The sequence below is a fragment of the Sebastes umbrosus genome, chromosome 5, assembly GCF_015220745.1.
Source record: "Sebastes umbrosus isolate fSebUmb1 chromosome 5, fSebUmb1.pri, whole genome shotgun sequence".
NCBI classification, from domain to species: domain Eukaryota; kingdom Metazoa; phylum Chordata; class Actinopteri; order Perciformes; family Sebastidae; genus Sebastes; species Sebastes umbrosus.
The window spans coordinates 1,981,975-2,000,439 of NC_051273.1; the positions used below are offsets into that span (position 1 = coordinate 1,981,975).

At 33.5% G+C, this 18,465-nt stretch overlaps 1 protein-coding gene across 1 annotated transcript; it reads right to left on the reverse strand.

Annotated features, from left to right (window-relative positions):
• Positions 1 to 2,108: 2,108 nt before the first annotated feature.
• On the reverse strand, positions 2,109 to 11,793 carry LOC119488742 (5-hydroxytryptamine receptor 3A-like). The gene is made up of 9 exons (XM_037770627.1): positions 11,739 to 11,793; positions 10,812 to 10,972; positions 10,624 to 10,668; positions 10,371 to 10,477; positions 9,855 to 10,024; positions 8,130 to 8,290; positions 6,936 to 7,146; positions 3,019 to 3,228; positions 2,109 to 2,535 (listed from the first exon to the last, which is right to left on the reverse strand). Exons 1-9 carry the CDS (start codon positions 11,791 to 11,793, stop codon positions 2,219 to 2,221), a joined length of 1,437 nt encoding a protein of 478 aa, XP_037626555.1. The 3' UTR covers positions 2,109 to 2,218.
• Between the last annotated feature and the right edge of the window lie 6,672 nt (positions 11,794 to 18,465).

The following is an 18,465-nucleotide window of genomic DNA, read 5'->3' on the forward strand; positions in this document are numbered from 1 at the left end:
ACTTTTTTTTCAGACTTTTTTTCAGACATTTTTATTTTTTTTTTTTTTTTACCTTTTTCAGACATTGTTTAGACTTTTGTTTTTCAGACATTTTTTCCAGACTTTTTTTTTTTTTTTTTTTTACCTTTTTCAGACATTGTTTAGACTTGTTTTCCAGACATTTTTCAAACTTTTTTTTTCAGACATTTTTCAGATGTTTTTTTTTTTTTTTTTTTTACTTTGCCTAAAAACATTTTTTCAGACTTGTTTTCCAACATTTTTCAAACTTTTTTTTCAGACATTTTTTCAGACTTTTTTTTGTTGTTTTTACCTTTTTCAGACATTGTTTAGACTTTTATTTTCCAGACATTTTTCAAACTTTTTTTTTCAGACTTTTTTTCAGACATTTTTATTTATTTTTTTTTTTTTTACCTTTTTCAGACATTGTTTAGACTTTTGTTTTTCCAACATTTTTCAAACTTTTTTTCAGACATTTTTCAAACTTTTTGTTTTCAGGCATTTTTCAGTCTTTTATTTATTTATTTTTTTTTACCTTTTTCAGACATTTAGACTTTTGTTTTCCAACATTTTTCAAACTTTTTTTTCAGACATTTTTTCAGACTTTTTTTTTGTTGTTTTTACCTTTTTCAGACATTGTTTAGACTTTTATTTTCCAGACATTTTTCAAACTTTTTTTTTCAGACTTTTTTTCAGACATTTTTATTTTTTTTTTTTTTTTACCTTTTTCAGACATTGTTTAGACTTTTGTTTTTCAGACATTTTTTCCAGATTTTTTTTTTTTTTTTTTTTTTACCTTTTTCAGACATTGTTTAGACTTTTGTTTTCCAGACATTTTTCAAACTTTTTTTTTCAGACATTTTTCAGATGTTTTTTTTTTTTTTTTTTTTTTTACTTTGCCTAAAAACATTTTTTCAGACTTGTTTTCCAACATTTTTCAAACTTTTTTTTCAGACATTTTTTCAGACTTTTTTTTTGTTGTTTTTACCTTTTTCAGACATTGTTTAGACTTTTATTTTCCAGACATTTTTCAAACTTTTTTTTTCAGACTTTTTTTCAGACATTTTTATTTTTTTTTTTTTTTTACCTTTTTCAGACATTGTTTAGACTTTTGTTTTTCCAACATTTTTCAAACTTTTTTTCAGACATTTTTCAAACTTTTTGTTTTCAGGCATTTTTCAGAGTCTTTTATTTATTTATTTTTTTTTACCTTTTTCAGACATTTAGACTTTTGTTTTCCAACATTTTTCAAACTTTTTTTTCAGACATTTTTTCAGACTTTTTTTTTTTGTTGTTTTTACCTTTTTCAGACATTGTTTAGACTTTTATTTTCCAGACATTTTTCAAACTTTTTTTTTCAGACTTTTTTTCAGACATTTTTATTTTTTTTTTTTTTTTACCTTTTTCAGACATTGTTTAGACTTTTGTTTTTCAGACATTTTTTCCAGACTTTTTTTTTTTTTTTTTTTTTACCTTTTTCAGACATTGTTTAGACTTGTTTTCCAGACATTTTTCAAACTTTTTTTTTCAGACATTTTTCAGATGTTTTTTTTTTTTTTTTTTTTTTTTAATTTTCCTAAAAACATTTTTTCAGACTTGTTTTCCAACATTTTTCAAACTTTTTTTTCAGACATTTTTTCAGACTTTTTTTTTTGTTGTTTTTACCTTTTTCAGACATTGTTTAGACTTTTATTTTCCAGACATTTTTCAAACTTTTTTTTTCAGACTTTTTTTCAGACATTTTTATTTTTTTTTTTACCTTTTTCAGACATTGTTTAGACTTTTGTTTTTCCAACATTTTTCAAACTTTTTTTCAGACATTTTTCAAACTTTTTGTTTTCAGGCATTTTTCAGAGTCTTTTATTTATTTATTTTTTTTACCTTTTTCAGACATTTAGACTTTTGTTTTCCAGACATTTTTCAAACTTTTTTTTTCAGACTTTTTTTTCAGCATTTTTCCAGCATTTTTCAAACTTAGTTTTTCAGACATTTTTTGCAGACTTTTTTTTTTTTTTTTTTTTTTTAACTTTTCAGACATTGTTTAAACTTTTGGTTTCCAACATTTTTCAAACTTTTTTCAGACATTTTTTTTTTTTTTTTTTCTACTTTTCCTAAAAACCTTTCAGGTTCTTGTTAAAAATTTGACTCAAAAGAGCAACAGCAGTTACTCTGACAAATACAGTTCTACCAACGTTTCAGGGTTTTTAACCCTCTAGTTATATCATGCTGCATACGAGTTGTTCCAGGTCCAGATACATATGATGGTGATGAAGCTGACAAGGATGAAGACAATGTACCAGCCGAACAGCAGGCGGTCGATGACTATCCCGATCATTTGCCATTCCTGCGAAGTTTTGCTCCCCTGGAAATGTTTGTCCATCTGGAGGCGGATGGCTATGAGATCTCTGCTCAGTTTCCTCAGTTCCTCCAGGGCCGGCTCCGGAGGGGTCGGAGAGGGTTTCTCAGGAGGTGTATCACCAGTGACGCGCTGAAGATCAATCGCTGAGATGTTGGTGATGCTCAAAATTTTTGCTGTTTCTGTCAAAAACAAAGAACAGCTTGTTTGAATTCTAATGTATTTAAAATAGCTAAATACCAATCATATAAAACTTCAAAATCTTCAAATTCAATTCAAAATATATATCAGAATCAGAATTGTGTTTATTGCCAGGTGTAAGAGATTTACACTAAGAATTTGCTTTGGTTATGTTGGTGCAAGTCAAACAGTATAATAACAAAATAGATAAAAACGTTAGAATAAAATAGAATTAAAAAAAATTTAAATTTTAAGAATATACAATATACAAAATAAGCTTTAAACAAAAATATTTCACCTATATTAGGTTATCCAATAGAGTATTACCCATAGTGTCCACTAGAGAGCGGAGCCAGTGTGAGTTAGAATGTGTAACCTTTCAGGTCCACTGTGCAGGACATACCTCAAGTTCCCACCAACGTGAGTCAGGTGCCAACAAGTATTGTGATAGACAGGACTTAATAATAATACAAATAATAATATACCTGTAGCAGATGGGTTGAGGAAGACAGTTTTTCGGTTGCTCTTTGTCTTTCGAGGGAGACAAACTACAACAGCTAGATATCGTAGCACGAGGACACTGAGCCAGTGAGGCACCGCACTGTACTGGCTGGAGCTGTACTGGATATTAGTGATAAACACGGTCTCCAACAGGCTGGCCACCATCAGAGCGAGACTGATGGAGAAGAAAACGTCTGCAGGAAAGAGAACAGGGAGGATTCAGTACACTTTTTCTTTAAGTAGGCAACCTTTTTAACCAACTTCAGTCATATCCCGGTTATGATCTCATTTGGGAAATGCTCTTTACATTAAAACTTAAGAGACCTGTTATTCATTCTGGTGGAGGATGTTGAACCCATCACCCCCCCGGGCAAAAATGTGCAAACTTAAATTGACATTGTTTACTCTTTAGTCTGTATGTATAGGTTTCCTACACAGGGTAAATATCAGTGTCACACTAAGCCTCAGTAATTGTCCTACTTCCGTTGCGGATAATCATCTCAAAACTTGAAGCTTTTGCCACTACAGTTCCCATTCATTGGGGGCTTTGGGGTATGTAAACAGGAAGTACAAGTAGTGAGTTAGCTGTGGGTGACAACTTGAACCCTTTCTTTTTTTAGCCCATTTTTTTTTTTACATTTTGGCAAATTAGCACTATGAAAAGTCTGACGAATTAGCTTTTAGCAGAGTTATGATAAGCGTCTTTTTTCTATGATTTCTGAGCCGATTTTTGGGCATTTATTCGCGATGGACATCGGGATAATGACATCCCCACTGAGCATAAGTCTCACTGAATCTAAACATATACTGGAAAAACAAAGTTCGGAAACTTGTGTTTGGTGGATTATTTCTCTGTTGTTACAATGCTAGTTGGCATTGTATTTTACATCGTTGGAAAGCCTGTTTATTTACCTTCACAATGATGTCCAACTTGTAAGGATCATGCATTTGTGGGATGAGCAGCACAGCTGATTATGTGGGTAGTGCCCAAAATAAATTTGCCAAAATGCTCTGTGTATTCTCATAAGACTACCAGGAAGCCTGCAATGACTGCCCTTCACCGTCAGGCCCATTTGCGCTGGTGTCGACAACACAGAGAATGGAACCTGAACATGTAGGGGAATGTCATGTTCAGTGATGAGTCCAGGTTCTGTCTGCGAAAGTTGGATGGCAGGGTCAAAGTATGGAGACGACGTGGAGAACGCTATGCTGATTGTTGAACCGATGGAGTAACAGCTTTTGGTGGGGGCAGTGTCATGGTGTGGGGCGGCATCTCCCTTACTGGCAAAACAAGGCTTGTCATCATTGAAGGCCATCTCAATGCAGTGAGATATTGATGAGATTCTGCAGCCAGTGGCGATCCCATGTCTCTACAATCTGGGACCTAACTTCATCCTCCAAGATGACAACGCTCGCCCCCACAGAGCCAGGGTTATCACAGACTACCTCCACAATGTGGGAGTAGAGAGAATGGAACGGCCTGCCAAGAGTCCACACCTCAACCCAATTCAACACTTGTGGGATCAGCTTAGGCGTGCTGTACGTGTTAGAGTGATCAACACAACCACGCTGGCTGACCTGCAATGAATCCTGGTTGAGGAATGGAACGCCATCCCACAGCAACGTGTGACCAGGTTGGTGACCAGCATGAGGAGGAGGTGCCAGGCTGTTGTGGCTGCGTATGGATCTTCCACCCGCTACTGAGGCTCCTGACATATTGTATTAAATGAATAAAGTGTAAAATTGCAAATATGTCTCGTTTGTTCCTTGTTACTGATAAAGAGTTCATTCCTTCCAATCCACCAAACAACTCAAAACAAGAGTCAATACCAACAGGAGAATACACTGTTTACCATTGACGGAGCATTTTGGCAAATTTTTCTTGGGCGCTCCCCACATAATCAGCTGTGCTGCTCATCCCACAAATGCATGATCCTTACAAGTTGGACATCATTGTGAAGGTAAATAAACAGGCTTTCCAACGATGTAAAATACAATGACCATTAGCATTGTAACAACAGAGAAATAATCCACCAAACACAAGTTTCCGAACTTTGTTTTTCCAGTTTACATAAAAAAAAATCAATATTTTAGACAAAACAAATGTGGACAACAATAAGCCCCCTCGCTCCACCCAGAAGCTGGGAAACCAGACACAGGAAACGTATCTTGGTCTTGAGGAACTTCAGTATATTTATGCACAAACCGCTATCCTCACTGACTGTATAGTACCACCAGATAACTTTACCGTTAAACTCCCCTCTGCTCCAATCACTAACATTTGTCCACTTACACTGCATTCGCCGTCACTCTCTTGCTCGACCAAACACTTGCTACGTACACACACTACGTACTGCTTACGCACTGAGCTGTTCTCCAAATGAGCGACACTGCTCTGACAACACAAGGCTGCAGCCCAGAAGACAGAACATAACCAAGGTTGCAGAGTAAACAGGATAAAAGAGGTTGCCATGCAATTCAGCAGCACATAACAAACTTCAGGACAGATTGCACAATACACACACACAATTGGATTATAGAATATTATCAATATAATTATTTTAGACTCCAAAAAGTAGTACAAACTTTAATGCAACTTGAGGCAATAGTCCATATTCAGAAACTTCATAATAAACACTTTCCTCCCTTGTTGACATTGCCACTGAGTTGTTCACTTGCCTGCAGTAAGAGACGGAGCTCAATTAAGTCCCACCCACACCGGAGGGGAAAACAATTCATCGCTCTCCATTGACTTTGTATTGTGTGAAGGTGCCTCCTTTCAATTCTGTCAGCTTACAAACAACAGAAAAATGCATAAAAGCTGCTGTGTGGTGGGATGTACTACCAACAGGGTAAAGAACCCAGAACTCAGAAGTTTTTAGAAGCTGCCGAATGGAAAAATAGAGCTATTAAGAAGACAAAAGCGGAGAGGAAGGAAGATGTGACGCATCAGCAGGAGGAATGGGAAAACCTGATCCCGATGCTCAGTATGCCTACATGTGCAGCAAGCATTTTGTCCAAATTTCAGTTTTAGGCCAACTATATTTCTATAAGTTAAGCTAAAGCATTTAGACAGTATGCAACTTGTCAGTGGCGAACTCCATAGGAACTTTCATAGGAATGAACGAGGCCCCGCCTCCAACGCTGTATCAAGTTCTCTTTATACATCCATGTTTTGAAGGTCGGCATTTTGGAGTTCGTCATTTTGGCTGTTTTTTGGCTGATCTTGGTTTTTGGCAGTCGCTATTTTGTTTTTTTGCAACCAGAAGTGACACCTGAGGGTGGAACTAAGTACAACCGAACGCTGAATAAGGCATATTTAGGCAACCAAGAAGGTTATTATTAACTTTAATGAACTGAAAACACACTGTGAAAAGGTTAAAGTTCTAAGATGAAAACACATACAACTCCCAGACCGGACAACGCCGTGGTAGCGACCTGTCAGCCACAAAGTAGACACACTCTAAAGCATACCCTGCTTTATCGTTTATTCTACTCTAAATGGGACCATAATTCACTAAATGAACATCATGCTGTATTGAAGAAGACTTGAAACTAGTGATTGAGACCATAAACTCATGTTTACAATGTTTACTGAGGTAATAAATCAAGTGAGAAGTAGAGTCATTTTCTCATAGACTTCTATACAATCAGACTTCTTTTTGCAACCAGAGGAGTCGCCCCCTGCTGGCTTTTAGAAAGAATACAAGTTTAAAGCACTTCCGCATTTGCTTCACTTTTCAGACCCGGAGGTTGTTGCCTGAGTACAAGTGTGTGGCTAAACTAAGCAGCTCTTAGCTTTAAAATCACATGCAGCAATGAATTTCATAAAGAATGAGTATGTATGTTCTTCAACCTTCTCAGGAATAAAATAAGTAACACTATCACAGGTGTCACTCACTGATGAGAGGTGTTGTCTCCCCAGTGACAGGCAGCAAATCGTTCATGATGAGCAGGAAGACGGTGTAGCCCAGGATGAGGGTCATCTTGAAGGAGGAACGGTCCACGCTATGGGGAGGCAGCATGAAGCTGAAGAGGTCCACTGTGACGAGGAAGCAGCTAGGGATCAGGAGGTTCACCACGTAGAGGAGTGGCCTACGTCTCAGAAGGATCTTGGGAAGAGATGGGTACAACGCCTCAACATCACATTTTGAACATTTAGCTTCATTTCTTTCTGAATTTGGATGCAACATGATTCACCTTAGGTTTCTTGTCACATTGGAAGTGTGTTATGCTATAAATGCTGACATTTTTTTGAAGTGATGTGTATGGCATTTTCACATTTTTACTTTAATAAAACACCACAGAATAAATGTATATATTAGTTATTAGTGTAACTACTATGAACGTTGGCGAACAACAAAATCATGCATTACAACTGGCAAACTACTGAGATGTGGGACAGACAGCCCAGTCACTCCTGTTTGTCTCAGCAGGTTAACACAATGTTCCCCAACTCTGAGGAGTGTTTTTTCCAGCAGGACAGTGCTCCATGCCACACAGCCAGGTCAGTGAAGGTGTGGATGAAGGACCACCAGATCAGGACCCTGTCATGGCCAGCCCAATCTCCAGACCTGAATCCCATTGAAAACCTCTGGAATGTGATCAAGAGGAAGATGGATGGTCATAAGCCCTCAAACAAAGCCCAGCTGCTTGAATTTTTGCGCCAGAAGTGGCATAAAGTCACCCAACAGCAATGTGAAAGCCTGGTGGAGAGCATGCCAAGACGCATGAAAGCTGTGATTGTAAATCAAGGTTATTCCACCAAATATTGATTTCTGAACTCTTCCTAAGTTAAAACATTAGTATTGTGTTGTTTCAAAATTAATATGAACTTGTTTTCTTTGCATTATTCCAGATCTGAAAACACTGCATCTTTTTTGTTATTTTGACCATTTGTCATTTTCTGCAAATAAATGCTCTAAATGACAATATTTTTATTTGAAATTTGGGAGAAATGTTGTCAGTAGTTTATAGAATATAACAAAAAATTTCATTTTACTCAAACACATACCAATAAATAGTAAAACCAGAGAAACTGATAATTTTGAAGTGGTCTCTTAATTTTTTCCAGAGCTGTACATTGTATACTTACGTAGTATTCAATCTCAGAGAAGCTTCCCTCCTCTAAATCCAGGGTAGAAGGAATTACACTGATACCTGCGAGCTCCCACTCCCCGTTGGTCTCCAACACATCTTGGGACTCCTCCAGGATCTCTTCAGATGTGGCGCCTTGAATCATCCTTATGTCTGCAGCTTGAATAACATTTAATTGCAGAGTTTTGTTTTTAGTTATGTTAGAGATGCCACAAGTGAAGTTTTATTTTAAAGGCAGCCAACTCCTTTCCAATGAAAGTAACTAGCAGCTTTAGCTGCTGACTAGCTCCAAAAGTCCCTTAATCTAGAGAGAAAGTCGCCAAGTCAGCAACACTGAAAACCTGCCACTCCAAGCCTCCATCCAAAGCCACTCCCCCACTATTATCATTACCATCGTAAACATATCATAATGAACGTGAACGGCAAACATGGCTATTGTTAGTACTCATAGATTTCAAACTAGCATCTGGTGGAAGACTCCGGTGACACGCAATGAGTTTGTGTGGGCAGAGAGCACGCAGGCAGGCAGACAGGTAGTTCGTCCAATCATTACATTCGGGCTGAATGAAATGATTGGACGGGTTTATTACAGTCCTGCGACAGCCACAGATACCGGATTTTATAATTTATTTTGTCAGAGCATTTGATTTATTGATTGCTGTCAGGATGTAATGAAGCTGTTTCTACAAATCTTTACCAACCCTGCCTTTAATATCCATCCATACACGTTGGAATATTTGAACACTTTAAAGGGCTTTTCACCGTTGAAATTGTCAAATGATCTGAAAAAACTGAGGCCTAGAGTAACCTTGTGTCACACACAATCTCCAGTCAACACTTCAACACTTCAACTCCAATCACTGTCACATCAGACATTATGTAGTATACAAAACTGCATTTTAGCCTGTGGAGATTTAAAAAAAAAAAATGCATTCCCTGTTAAAGTCTGACAAACTCTCCACCCAAGTCATGCAGTTAAAAAGGGACTATTTGTAACTTTCAGAAATGCTTCTTAACAGCGACACCTGTGGCTGTGAAATCAACGAAAGTCAGCGTCGGGCTCGTGCTTGTGCTCGCTCTAAATGGACATGAACGAGCATCGCTCAAAACAGTGAGGCGACACACGTCAGCTAAAAGCACAATATCACTCTATATTTCAGCTGCTTGGCAGTAATGTTAGCTGACCAGACGAAGGTCTCTCCATGAATCAATGCTGATACTGTGTTTGCTTCTCCTGCCTCAGTGCAGGCTCAGGCAGCGGGGCTCCGCAGCGAGAAACTCGTCTCCTTCCGCCCGCAGCCGGAGAGAGCAGGAAGACACCGGCAACCGGTCGGTAACGAGACGGTAACGTTTCTCTCTGCGGAGCCCCGTTACTTCCCAAGACACGGGAAACCTCTGTTGGTCTGGAGGAGCTGCAGCAGTTATTTCTGCACAAACGTCCACTGAACATTCACTAGATATTCTCAGAGCTAAACTAACTCTTCTGCAGTGTGGAGTGAGCGCGCGTTCACGTCTAGAGGTGGAGCGAGTACGCGAGAACGCGCGCGCTGTCTGAGTGAAGGCGAGCAGGCAGAGGAGACGAGACAGTGGCCACACGCGAGCGCACATATGCGAGCGCGCATGTGTGCCGACCCGCTACATTTATACGCTTAGAAAGTTACAAACAGTCCCTTTAAAAGGTCAGACTTTTTAAGAACTGTATTTTATATTTAAGCAAGCTTACCAAAATGTAGATATGATCCAAAGGTCAGAGTGCAGTTTTGGACATCGAAGGGAAAGGTATAGATTACTAATCGGCAGGAGCTGACCACTCTGATCGGCTTATCATCATAAACATGACCTGTGTTGTATAAGTAGACATACGGAGTTTGGGGAGAATTGTCCTCGTCCATGCTGGAATAGAGTGGAGAAAAAAAAACATTTTAATTGTTAATTAACAAATGAATAGATATTTTAAAAGGAGAGAGGAATACAAAGAAATTCAAATTTGTATTATATGTTTAACTAAAATGAGTTGGTCTTTTTATACTTAAAAAAATTATAATTTTTGCATAAAATGAGGAACAAAGTAGATTCCTTTAAGCTCCATTGTACCAAACACCTGTAATACTGTATACCTGCATGGAGGTTTACCTCTCTCCTCTCAGGTTTACAGCATTTAAGTTTGCTTTCCAGCTGCTGATATTTCAGGTTTTTACTTTAAAAAGTTCACAGACTACTGTACATCCTTTTAACGTACAACTCTGCGATATGGACGTCTGGGACCCAAAGCAGTTCTCGAGGGACAGAGACTCTTTTAGTTCCACATTCCTCCTCATCCCAGCTCAGTCCTTCGATATCCCACTCCTACATTAAACAGAGCAACACAGACGGGATGTACAACGAAGAAAATGCCATCCATTTCAGCTGTGTCACTAATGAAATATTAATAAAGATGATGTAATCACATAAAAAATCTGCACATAGTGGATTTAATTGCCCTGAGAACTTACCAGAACTTGCCAAATGAGTGTTGTCATGGTCTGGGATTTTTCATTCTGTGGATGAAACATATGTTTAAATGAATTAGAACCTGTTATACAGGTTAATTATCAATTTGGATCAATGACTGTTAAAAAAAAAGCAAATGAAGTTGTGCATGCTCATGTGCAGGCATGAATAGGTGTTTGTGTAGACTCACCACTCCTATTATTCCCACCACAGTGATACCGATGGTTATGTTAATTGGAATTGAAAAGCTTTTTACAGGTCGTAGTAGTTTTTTAGGGAATAAATTCTTCTCAAGTGCACCGAACAAAGATTCAGGAGTCGGGTTGGTGCAGTTCAATGCTGCTACAAAATCTGAGTTTAAAGAGAAAGTAGAAAACAACATTTGTGAGATAGTTCAACCGTATTACTGCAACCGTGGCCGTTCTCGGTTTCTGCATTATGGTAGGAGAATAATGCACTAATACATAAATGGCTTGTAACTGGTCTATTAGTAAATGACACATTAGTTATGAGTTTTGACCTTTGCTGCATCTCCCTTCTGTCAATAATAAAGACATAAAAATGCCCCCAAAATAGTTAATAAAATAAATGCAATTTAATTTTGTATTTTATTTATAAAGGGTGCTGTATTAGAAGATAGGTAGTACTGCTTTTATAAATCACATATGTGCCTGATAACTCTGATAATCTTTTAATATCCAAAATAAACAGATGAATTCCTTGATTTTCTTTTGGAAAGTAAAAGCTGGAAATATTGAATGACTAATTCATAGAAACAAGGACTGAAATAGTATTAATCAATGTGCCAGGTAGCTGTTATAAACTGATGACATACTGTATATTAATCTGTTTGTTTTCTTGTGTCTCATAACTATATTTATGTATAAAGTGAGAAAAGGCAATCATTTAATTGTATTTGACTTTAGTTTATAGTTTAGTATCTTCTGACAACAAACCTGATGATACATTTTAATAAATCTTTATCATTATTATTTGAAAGAGGTTCCCACTGTACTGTACAGGACCAGAAGTAACTGAAGTGCCCCCTTAACTACCAACTTAACTTTAACAGATTATCTTCTTTGCTCATGGATAGTCAAATGTCTTCCCGTCTTACCGTGAAGCAGCATGAAACAGATGAAGATGAGCACAGCGGGCTTTACATCTGCCATTTTCAGTCTCAGTTTAGCCTTTATCATGACAAGTGCCTCAGATGAGAAAACAAAAGGCAGCAGTCCGCTCCACCAGATTGAGACGATCTGCTGGAGCAACATGAATTTATCAATAATTAAATGAAATGTGTAACCTCTTACAGAAGCTAATATTGACTGTAGAGTATGGTAGACTGCAGCATGACTTACTGTACGCCTTTGGGGTGTTCTCATTTGCTTGGAGACAGACACTCATCCTATGACTGTGTTTGGATAATGAATGTTTGGATTGTACCACAGGTTTTTGAATCACCTTCATGTGGATTTGTATTAGATGTGTCAACAATTCAACAATTATTGGTGTAAGCTGAGGCCAAGGCAAACACAACATTATGCACTTGGCTGTAATCATTGGATGGTTTAGCATGTTAGCATGCACGCATTTGAAATTTAGCACTAAACTCAAAGTACAGCTGAGGCTGATGGGAATGTCATGCAGGATTTTTTAATATAAACTAAAATATTGTGAATCAAAACTTTGACCTGATTATGGTGTTAGGTGAAAAGTTATTACAATTTATCTTAAGGGGGAACATAAATGTCTGCACCAAATATCAAGGCAATCCATCCAATAGTTGTTGAGAGTTGTTGTGTTTCACTCAAAACCACAAATGTGGACCTCATGGTGGCATTAGTGGAAAAATCAGGGAATCACCGAAGTCATGATGATACATTGTCTGGGAACCATGATAGTCTGTACAAAACGTCGTGCCAATACATCCAGTAGATGTTGAGATATTCTGCAGGATAAGGGGATATTTTGACCTGCTGGTGGTGTTAGAGGGGCAGTCAGAGGATCATCAAAGTCATTAGGATTCATCATGGATCATGAATGTCAGCACAAACTTCCATGACAATCTGTCTAATAGTTGAGATATTTCAGCCTGGACCAAAGTTGTGGAGCACCGTCCGACAGACTGACATTGGCATCCCTCAAGCCGCCCTGCTAACAGTCATTTTTAATCAACACTAAGGCTCTGTCAGCCAGCGAAGAAATAAAGTCAGAAAAAAAAGTCTGAATGTCAGATGTAAAAAAAAATGTACATAGAAAAAAAGTCTGAAAAACAGTCTGAAAAATGTCTGACAAAAAAGTCTGAAAGATGTCAAAAAAAAATGTCGGAAAAAATAAAGTCTGAAAAAAGTCTGAAAAAAAAGTCTGAAAAAAAAGTCTGAAAAAAAGTCTGATAAAAAGATCTGAAAAATGTCTGAAAAAAATCTGAAAAAAATATCTGAAAAATGTCGGACAAAAAAGTCTGAAAGATGTCAAAAAAAAGTGACGGAAAAAATAAAGTCTGAAAAAAGTCTGAAAAAAAAGATCTGAAAAATGTCTGAAAAAAATGTCCGAAAAAAAGTCTGAAAAAAAGTCTGAAAAAAAAATCTGAAAAAAAAGATCTGAAAAAAAAATGTTGGAAAAAATAAAGTCTGAAAAAAGTCTGAAAAAAAGATCTGAAAAATGTCTGAAAAAAATGTCCGAAAAAAGTCTGAAAAAAAAATCTGAAAAATGTCTAAAAAAAATCTGAAAAAAAAGATCTGAAAAAAAAATGTTGGAAAAAATAAAGTCTGAAAAAAGTCTGAAAAAAAAATCTGAAAAATGTCTAAAAAAAATCTGAAAAAAAGATCTGAAAAATGTCGGACAAAAAAGTCCGAAAAAATGTCTGACAAAAAAGTCTGAAAAAAAAGTCTGAAAAAAAGATCTGAAAAAAAGTCTGAAAAAAAAGTCTGAAAAAAAGTCTGAAAAAATGTCTAAAAGAAATCTGAAAAAAAGATCTGAAAAATGTCGGACAAAAAAGTCTGAAAAAAAAGTCTGAAAGATGTCAAAAAAAATGTCCGACAAAAAAGTCTGAAAGATGTCAAAAAAAATGATGGAAAAAATGAAGTCTGAAAAAAGTCTGAAAAAAAGATCTGAAAAATGTCTGAAAAAAATGTCCGAAAAAATGTCTGAAAAAAATATCTGAAAAAAAAGTCTGAAAGATGTCAAAAAAAATGTTGGAAAAAATAAAGTCTGAAAAAAGTCTGAAAAAAAATCTGAAAAATGTCTAAAAAAAATCTGAAAAAAAGATCTGAAAAATGTCAAAACAAATGTCTGACAAAAAAAGTCTGAAAGATGTCAAAAAAAAATGACGGAAAAAATAAAGTCTGAAAAAAGTCTGAAAAAAAAGATCTGAAAAATGTCTGAAAAAAATGTCCGAAAAAATATCTGAAAAAAAAGTCCGAAAAAAAAGATCTGAAAAAGTCTGAAAAAAAAGTCAGAAAAAAAGATCTGAAAAAGTCTGAAAAAAAAGTCTGAAAAAAAAGTCTGAAAAAAAGTCTGAAAAAAAAATCTGAAAAATGTCTAAAAAAAATCTGAAAAAAAAGATCTGAAAAAAAAATGTTGGAAAAAATAAAGTCTGAAAAAAGTCTGAAAAAAAGATCTGAAAAATGTCTGAAAAAAGTCTGAAAAAAAAATCTGAAAAATGTCTAAAAAAAAATCTGAAAAAAAGATCTGAAAAAAAAATGTTGGAAAAAATAAAGTCTGAAAAAAGTCTGAAAAAAAAATCTGAAAAATGTCTAAAAAAAAATCTGAAAAAAAGATCTGAAAAAATGTCAAAACAAATGTCTGACAAAAAAGTCTGAAAGATGTCAAAAAAAAATGACGGAAAAAATAAAGTCTGAAAAAAAATTCCGAAAAAAAAGATCTGAAAAAGTCAGAAAAAAAAGTCAGAAAAAAAAGTCAGAAAACAAAGTCAGAAAAAAAATATCTGAAAAAAAAGTCCGAAAAAAAAGATCTGAAAAAGTCTGAAAAAAAAGTCAGAAAAAAAAGATCTGAAAAAGTCTGAAAAAAAAGTCTGAAAAAAAAGTCTGAAAAAAAGTCTGAAAAAAAATCTGAAAAATGTCTAAAAAAAATCTGAACAAAAAGATCTGAAAAAAAAATGTTGGAAAAAATAAAGTCTGAAAAAAGTCTGAAAAAAAGATCTGAAAAATGTCTGAAAAAAATGTCCGAAAAAAAGTCTGAAAAAAAAATCTGAAAAATGTCTAAAAAAAATCTGAAAAAAAAGATCTGAAAAAAAAATGTTGGAAAAAATAAAGTCTGAAAAAAGTCTGAAAAAAAAATCTGAAAAATGTCTAAAAAAAATCTGAAAAAAAGATCTGAAAAAATGTCAAAACAAATGTCTGACAAAAAAGTCTGAAAGATGTCAAAAAAAAATGACGGAAAAAATAAAGTCTGAAAAAAAATTCCGAAAAAAAAGATCTGAAAAAGTCAGAAAAAAAAGTCAGAAAACAAAGTCAGAAAACAAAGTCAGAAAAAAAAGATCTGAAAAAGTCTGAAAAAAAAGTCTGAAAAAAAGTCTGAAAAAATGTCTAAAAGAAATCTGAAAAAAAGATCTGAAAAATGTCGGACAAAAAAGTCTGAAAAAAAAGTCTGAAAGATGTCAAAAAAAATGTCCGACAAAAAAGTCTGAAAGATGTCAAAAAAAATGATGGAAAAAATGAAGTCTGAAAAAAGTCTGAAAAAAAGATCTGAAAAATGTCTGAAAAAAATGTCCGAAAAAATGTCTGAAAAAAATATCTGAAAAAAAAGTCTGAAAGATGTCAAAAAAAATGTTGGAAAAAATAAAGTCTGAAAAAAGTCTGAAAAAAAATCTGAAAAATGTCTAAAAAAAATCTGAAAAAAAGATCTGAAAAATGTCAAAACAAATGTCTGACAAAAAAAGTCTGAAAGATGTCAAAAAAAAATGACGGAAAAAATAAAGTCTGAAAAAAGTCTGAAAAAAAAGATCTGAAAAATGTCTGAAAAAAATGTCCGAAAAAATATCTGAAAAAAAAGTCCGAAAAAAAAGATCTGAAAAAGTCTGAAAAAAAAGTCAGAAAAAAAAGATCTGAAAAAGTCTGAAAAAAAAGTCTGAAAAAAAAGTCTGAAAAAAAGTCTGAAAAAAAATCTGAAAAATGTCTAAAAAAAATCTGAAAAAAAAGATCTGAAAAAAAAATGTTGGAAAAAATAAAGTCTGAAAAAAGTCTGAAAAAAAGATCTGAAAAATGTCTGAAAAAAATGTCCGAAAAAAAGTCTGAAAAAAAAATCTGAAAAATGTCTAAAAAAAATCTGAAAAAAAAGATCTGAAAAAAAAATGTTGGAAAAAATAAAGTCTGAAAAAAGTCTGAAAAAAAAATCTGAAAAATGTCTAAAAAAAATCTGAAAAAAAGATCTGAAAAAATGTCAAAACAAATGTCTGACAAAAAAGTCTGAAAGATGTCAAAAAAAAATGACGGAAAAAATAAAGTCTGAAAAAAAATTCCGAAAAAAAAGATCTGAAAAAGTCAGAAAAAAAAGTCAGAAAACAAAGTCAGAAAACAAAGTCAGAAAAAAAAGATCTGAAAAAGTCTGAAAAAAAAGTCTGAAAAAAAGTCTGAAAAAAAATCTGAAAAATGTCTAAAAAAAATCTGAAAAAAAAGATCTGAAAAAAAAATGTTGGAAAAAATAAAGTCTGAAAAAAGTCTGAAAAAAAAATCTGAAAAATGTCTAAAAAAAATCTGAAAAAAGATCTGAAAAAATGTCAAAACAAATGTCTGACAAAAAAGTCTGAAAGATGTCAAAAAAAAATGACGGAAAAAATAAAGTCTGAAAAAAAATTCCGAAAAAAAAGATCTGAAAAAGTCAGAAAAAAAAGTCAGAAAACAAAGTCAGAAAACAAAGTCAGAAAAAAAAGATCTGAAAAAGTCTGAAAAAAAAGTCTGAAAAAAAGTCTGAAAAAAAATCTGAAAAATGTCTAAAAAAAATCTGAAAAAAAAGATCTGAAAAAAAAATGTTGGAAAAAATAAAGTCTGAAAAAAGTCTGAAAAAAAAATCTGAAAAATGTCTAAAAAAAATCTGAAAAAAAGATCTGAAAAAATGTCAAAACAAATGTTTGACAAAAAAGTCTGAAAGATGTCAAAAAAAAATGACGGAAAAAATAAAGTCTGAAAAAAAATTCCGAAAAAAAAGATCTGAAAAAGTCAGAAAAAAAAGTCAGAAAACAAAGTCAGAAAACAAAGTCAGAAAAAAAAGATCTGAAAAAGTCTGAAAAAAAAGTCTGAAAAAAAGTCTGAAAAAAAAATCTGAAAAATGTCTAAAAAAAAATCTGAAAAAAAAGATCTGAAAAAAAAATGTTGGAAAAAATAAAGTCTGAAAAAAGTCTGAAAAAAGATCTGAAAAATGTCTGAAAAAAATGTCCGAAAAAAAAGATCTGAAAAATGTCTGAAAAAAAAGTCTGAAAAAAAAAGATCTGAAAAAAAGTCTGAAAAAAGAGTCTGAAAAAAAGTCAGAAAAAAAGATCTGAAAAATGTCTAAAAAAAATCTGAAAAAAAAGTCTGAAAGATGTAAAAACAAATGTCTGACAAAAAAGTCTGAAAGATGTCAAAAAAAAATGACGGAAAAAATATAGTCTGAAAAAAGTCTGAAAAAAAGATCTGAAAAAAGTCTGAAAAAAAATCTGAAAAAAAAGATCTGAAAAAAAAATGTTGGAAAAAATAAAGTCTGAAAAAAGTCTGAAAAAAAATTCCGAAAAAAAAGATCTGAAAAAGTCAGAAAAAAAAGTCAGAAAAAAAAGTCAGAAAACAAAGTCAGAAAAAAAAGATCTGAAAAAGTCTGAAAAAAAAGTCTGAAAAAAAGTCTGAAAAAAAAATCTGAAAAATGTCTAAAAAAAATCTGGAAAAAAAGATCTGAAAAAAAAATGTTGGAAAAAATAAAGTCTGAAAAAAGTCTGAAAAAAAGATCTGAAAAATGTCTGAAAAAAATGTCCGAAAAAAAAGATCTGAAAAATGTCTGAAAAAAAAGTCTGAAAAAAAAAGATCTGAAAAAAAGTCTGAAAAAAGAGTCTGAAAAAAAGTCAGAAAAAAAGATCTGAAAAATGTCTAAAATAAATCTGAAAAAAAAGTCTGAAAGATGTAAAAAAAAATGTCTGACAAAAAAGTCTGAAAGATGTCAAAAAAATGTCTGACAAAAATCTAAAAGATGTAAAAAAAAAATGTCGGAAAAAATGAAGTCTGAAAAATGTCTAAAAAAAATCTGAAAAATGTCGGACAAAAAAGTCTGAAAAAAAAGTCTGAAAGATGTCAAAAAAAATGTCTGACAAAAAAGTCTGAAAGATGTCAAAAAAAAATGACGGAAAAAATAAAGTCTGAAAAAAGTCTGAAAAAAAAGATCTGAAAAATAACGGAAAAAAATGTCGGAAAAATGTCTGAAAAAAATGTCCGAAAAAAAAGATCTGAAAAATGTCTGAAAAAAAGTCTGAAAAAAAGTCTGAAAAATGTCTAAAAAAAATCTGAAAAAAAAGATCTGAAAAATGTCGGACAAAAAAGTCTGAAAAAAAAGTCTGAAAAATGTCAAAACAAATGTCTGATAAAAAAGTCTGAAAGATGTCAAAAAAAAATGTCGGAAAAAATAAAGTCTGAAAAAAGTCTGAAAAAAAAGATCTGAAAAATGTCTGAAAAAAATGTCCGAAAAAAAAGATATGAAAAAAAAGATCTGAAAAAAAGATCTGAAAAAAAGTCTGAAAAAAAAGTCTGAAAAAAAGTCTGAAAAAAAATCTGAAAAATGTCTAAAAAAAATCTGAAAAATGTCGGACAAAAAAGTCTGAAAAAAAAGTCTGAAAGATGTCAAAAAAAATGTCTGACAAAAAA